Source organism: Borostomias antarcticus (assembly GCF_949987555.1).
Source record: "Borostomias antarcticus genome assembly, chromosome: 31".
NCBI lineage: Eukaryota > Metazoa > Chordata > Actinopteri > Stomiiformes > Stomiidae > Borostomias > Borostomias antarcticus.
Window position 1 is genome coordinate 6,174,993 of NC_140264.1, and position 5,000 is coordinate 6,179,992.

At 48.8% G+C, this 5,000-nt stretch overlaps 2 protein-coding genes across 2 annotated transcripts in view; one reads left to right on the forward strand and one right to left on the reverse strand.

Moving 5' to 3' along the window:
• The window catches only part of pin1 (peptidylprolyl cis/trans isomerase, NIMA-interacting 1), a 3,849-nt gene extending 3,640 nt beyond the window's left edge, over nt 1-209 (reverse strand). The window contains exon 1 of the mRNA XM_084460310.1: nt 116-209. Within this exon, the coding sequence (XP_084316436.1) occupies nt 116-173 (58 nt within the window). The 5' untranslated portion in view covers nt 174-209. The remainder of the gene's footprint in view (nt 1-115) is intronic.
• Nucleotides 210-865: 656 nt separating this feature from the next.
• ubl5 (ubiquitin like 5) overlaps nt 866-5,000 on the forward strand; it is a 5,228-nt gene continuing 1,093 nt past the window's right edge. Inside the window, 4 exon segments of the mRNA XM_084460311.1 lie at nt 866-1,477; nt 1,480-1,507; nt 4,271-4,354; nt 4,669-4,706. Coding sequence (XP_084316437.1) covers nt 1,453-1,477; nt 1,480-1,507; nt 4,271-4,354; nt 4,669-4,706 — 175 coding nt within the window. The 5' untranslated portion in view covers nt 866-1,452.

A 5,000-nucleotide genomic window follows, 5' to 3' on the forward strand; every position in this document is an offset into this window, starting at 1 on the left:
TAACAGGCTAGGCTAACAGGCCAGTCATCCACTGCGGTTCACAGACGGACCGAAGCGGGACGCTTTAAAGAGTATAAGCTCAAAGGTGAATGTGGAGGTGAAGGTGTCTCCCGACCTGAACTGCGGCTCATGCGCTTCTCCCAGCCGGACGGCAGCTTCTCGTCGTCCGCCATGTTTCCTCTGACGAGCAAGAAGCCTTCAGGGTTCCCGAGAAAACATCCACGACACTAGACGACTTTACGGCATCTTCTTTCCAAAAAAAAAAAAAAAAAAGGGGGAGCCCCGCCTACTGTGACTGATTTAACCAATCATAGTCCTGGGAGGTGTCTGTCAATCATCCTCTTCGGCGTTTTTGATTGGTCCTGTGGTGCCACAATCGTAACTATAGAAACCGGAACACTTTTACGACATCGTGGCAGGTCTTCAGCCCCCGAACGACTCGCTTTACGGCATCCAGGTTCCTGAGCCGAGCGACTCTGAAACACTTCATTATTATTCTGGACCTCAACCTCAGGTCTGTACTCGGTTTTACCTTCCAGGATATCACACTTTATCTTCCAGGATATCACACTTTACCTTCCAGGATATCACACATTACCTGCATGTCCAAGTGTTGGATGAGAAACAACGTTGCTAGCTTCTAGCTAGCTAGCCCTGCTAGCATAGCTAACCAGCTACTGCTAACGCGGTTGCACAATATTATGTAAATGTAACAACATTTCTCTCTCTCGACCTAGCTAGCTAACTAACCCCTCTCCCTCTCTCTGGTCTGGTCCTGGTCTGGTCTGGTCTGGTCCTGGTCTGGTCCTGGTCTGGTCTGGTCTGGTCTGGTCTGGTCTGGTCTGGTCCTGGTCTGGTCCTGGTCCTGGTCTGGTCTGGTCCTGGTCTGGTCTGGTCCTGGTCTGGTCTGGTCTGGTCCTGGTCTGGTCCTGGTCTGGTCCTGGTCTGGTCCTGGTCTGGTCTGGTCCTGGTCTGGTCTGGTCTGGTCTGGTCTGGTCTGGTCCTGGTCTGGTCCTGGTCTGGTCCTGGTCCTGGTCTGGTCTGGTCTGGTCTGGTCTGGTCTGGTCTGGTCCTGGTCCTGGTCCTGGTCTGGTCCTGGTCTGGTCTGGTCTGGTCTGGTCTGGTCTGGTCTGGTCTGGTCTGGTCCTGGTCTGGTCCTGGTCTGGTCTGGTCTGGTCTGGTCTGGTCCTGGTCCTGGTCTGGTCCTGGTCTGGTCTGGTCTGGTCTGGTCTGGTCTGGTCTGGTCCTGGTCTGGTCTGGCCTGGTCCTGGTCTGGTCTGGTCTGGTCCTGGTCTGGTCTGGCCTGGTCTGGTCTGGTCCTGGTCTGGTCTGGTCCTGGTCTGGTCCTGGTCTGGTCTGGTCTGGCCTGGTCCTGGTCCTGGTCTGGTCTGGTCTGGTCTGGTCTGGTCTGGTCTGGTCTGGTCTGGTCTGGTCTGTCTCTCTCAGCTGGAGATGATCGAGGTGGTGTGTAACGACCGTCTGGGAAGAAAGTTCGGGTGAAGTGCAAGTATCCTTCAGCCACTAACATAACCGTGTGTGTGTGTGTGTGTGTGTGTGTGTGTGTGTGTGTGTGTGTGTGTGTGTGTGTGTGTGTGTGTGTGTGTGTATGACAGGGTGATGTAAGTTAGAGAGACAGTATGTCATGCCATGTATATGCAGGTAGTAGGAGAAAGTGAGGTAGTGAGTCATGTGAGTGGTCCAGATGTAGTGAGTCATGTGAGTGGTTCAGATGTGAGTGGTTCAGATGTAGTGAGTCATGTGAGTGGTTCAGATGTAGTGAGTCATGTGAGTGGTTCAGATGTAGTGAGTCATGTGAGTGGTTCAGATGTAGTGAGTCATGTGAGTGGTTCAGATGTAGTGAGTCATGTGAGTGGTTCAGATGTAGTGAGTCATGTGAGTGGTTCAGATGTAGTGAGTCATGTAAGTGGTTCAGATGTAGTGAGTCATGTGAGTGGTTCAGATGTGAGTGGTTCAGATGTAGTGAGTCATGTGAGTGGTTCAGATGTAGTGAGTCATGTGAGTGGTCCAGATGTAGTGAGTCATGTGAGTGGTTCAGATGTAGTGAGTCATGTGAGTGGTTCAGATGTGAGTGGTTCAGATGTAGTGAGTCATGTGAGTGGTTCAGATGTAGTGAGTCATGTGAGTGGTTCAGATGTAGTGAGTCATGTGAGTGGTTCAGATGTAGTGAGTCATGTGAGTGGTTCAGATGTAGTGAGTCATGTGAGTGGTTCAGATGTAGTGAGTCATGTGAGTGGTCAGATGTAGTGAGTCATGTGAGTGGTTCAGATGTAGTGAGTCATGTGAGTGGTTCAGATGTGAGTGGTTCAGATGTAGTGAGTCATGTGAGTGGTTCAGATGTAGTGAGTCATGTGAGTGGTTCAGATGTAGTGAGTCATGTGAGTGGTTCAGATGTAGTGAGTCATGTGAGTGGTTCAGATGTAGTGAGTCATGTGAGTGGTCAGATGTGAGTGGTTCAGATGTAGTGAGTCATGTGAGTGGTTCAGATGTAGTGAGTCATGTGAGTGGTCCAGATGTAGTGAGTCATGTGAGTGGTTCAGATGTAGTGAGTCATGTGAGTGGTTCAGATGTAGTGAGTCATGTGAGTGGTTCAGATGTAGTGAGTCATGTGAGTGGTTCAGATGTAGTGAGTCATGTGAGTGGTTCAGATGTAGTGAGTCATGTGAGTGGTTCAGATGTGAGTGGTTCAGATGTAGTGAGTCATGTGAGTGGTTCAGATGTAGTGAGTCATGTGAGTGGTTCAGATGTAGTGAGTCATGTGAGTGGTTCAGATGTAGTGAGTCATGTGAGTGGTTCAGATGTAGTGAGTCATGTGAGTGGTTCAGATGTGAGTGGTTCAGATGTAGTGAGTCATGTGAGTGGTTCAGATGTGAGTGGTCCAGATGTAGTGAGTCATGTGAGTGGTTCAGATGTGAGTGGTCCAGATGTAGTGAGTCATGTGAGTGGTTCAGATGTGAGTGGTTCAGATGTAGTGAGTCATGTGAGTGGTTCAGATGTGAGTGGTTCAGATGTAGTGAGTCATGTGAGTGGTTCAGATGTAGTGAGTCATGTGAGTGGTTCAGATGTAGTGAGTCATGTGAGTGGTTCAGATGTAGTGAGTCATGCGAGTGGTCCAGATGTAGTGAGTCATGCGAGTGGTTCAGATGTAGTGAGTCATGTGAGTGGTTCAGATGTAGTGAGTCATGTGAGTGGTTCAGATGTGAGTGGTTCAGATGTAGTGAGTCATGTGAGTGGTTCAGATGTAGTGAGTCATGTGAGTGGTTCAGATGTGAGTGATTCAGATGTAGTGAGTCATGTGAGTGGTTCAGATGTAGTGAGTCATGTGAGTGGTTCAGATGTAGTGAGTCATGTGAGTGGTTCAGATGTAGTGAGTCATGTGAGTGGTTCAGATGTAGTGAGTCATGTGAGTGGTTCAGATGTAGTGAGTCATGTGAGTGGTTCAGATGTAGTGAGTCATGTGAGTGGTTCAGATGTAGTGAGTCATGTGAGTGGTTCAGATGTAGTGAGTCATGTGAGTGGTTCAGATGTAGTGAGTCATGTGAGTGGTTCAGATGTAGTGAGTCATGTGAGTGGTCCAGATGTAGTGAGTCATGTGAGTGGTTCAGATGTAGTGAGTCATGTGAGTGGTTCAGACCTCACCCACCTCACACACTACAGGGTCATTTAACACCTCACACACTACAGGATCATTTAACACCTCACACTACAGGATCATTTAACACCTCACACACTACAGGATCATTTAGTGAGTACACACCTCACACTACAGGATCATTTAACACCTCACACACTACAGGATCATTTAACACCTCACACACTACAGGATCATTTAACACCTCACACTACAGGATCATTTAACACACTACACACTACAGGATCATTAACACCTCACACACTACAGGATCATTTAACACCTCACACACTACAGGATCATTAACACCTCACACACTACAGGATCATTTAACACACTACACACTACAGGATCATTAACACCTCACACACTACAGGATCATTAACACCTCACACACTACAGGATCATTAACACCTCACACACTACAGGATCATTAACACCTCACACACTACAGGATCATTAACACCTCACACACTACAGGATCATTAACACCTCTCACACTACAGGATCATTTAACACCTCACACTACAGATCATTTAGTAAGTACACACCTCACACACTACAGGGTCATTTAATTGAATCCAGATGTAGCGAGTCGTGCGTCCTTAGCCCCGCCCCCAGCTCGGAGGACACCATCGGTGACCTGAAGAAGCTGATCGCTGCTCAGACCGGAACACGCTGGGACAAGATCGTCCTCAAGAAATGGTGAGTGAGTGAGAGAGAGAGAGAGAGAGAGAGAGAGAGAGAGAGAGAGAGAGAGAGAGAGAGAGAGAGAGAGAGAGAGAGAGAGAGAGAGAGAGAGAGAGAGAGAGAGAGAGAGAGAGAGAGAGAGAGAGAGAGAGAGAGAGAGAGAGAGAGAGAGAGAGATTGTTATTGGCCTGTGTTTCTTGATCCCTGTTTCTCTTCATGTGGTCAGGGCCGTCCTGTACAGTATCAGTGATGTGAGTGGCTGACCTCTGATGACTGTTTGTCTTCATGTGCTCAAGAGTGTCTGACCTCTGCTCTGTTTGTCCCTGCAGGTACACCATATTCAAGGACCACGTGTCTCTGGGAGACTGTATCCTTGACCTCTGACCCTGACCTCAGCCAGCCAGCTCTGACCCCCCAGTCTCCCTCTTATCCCTGGGGGAATCAGGCAGCTAGACTGGTGTTGATCCAATATGGCTGCTGTGGTAGCGTTGTATTGGTGTTTGTGTAGCAGGTGTCATGGCGTCTCTGTGGTAGTGTTGTATTGGTGTGTGTGTAGCAGGTGTCATGGCGTCTCTGTGGTAGCGTTGTATTGGTGTGTGTGTAGCAGGTGTCATGGCGTCTCTGTGGTAGTGTTGTATTGGTGTGTGTGTAGCAGGTGTCA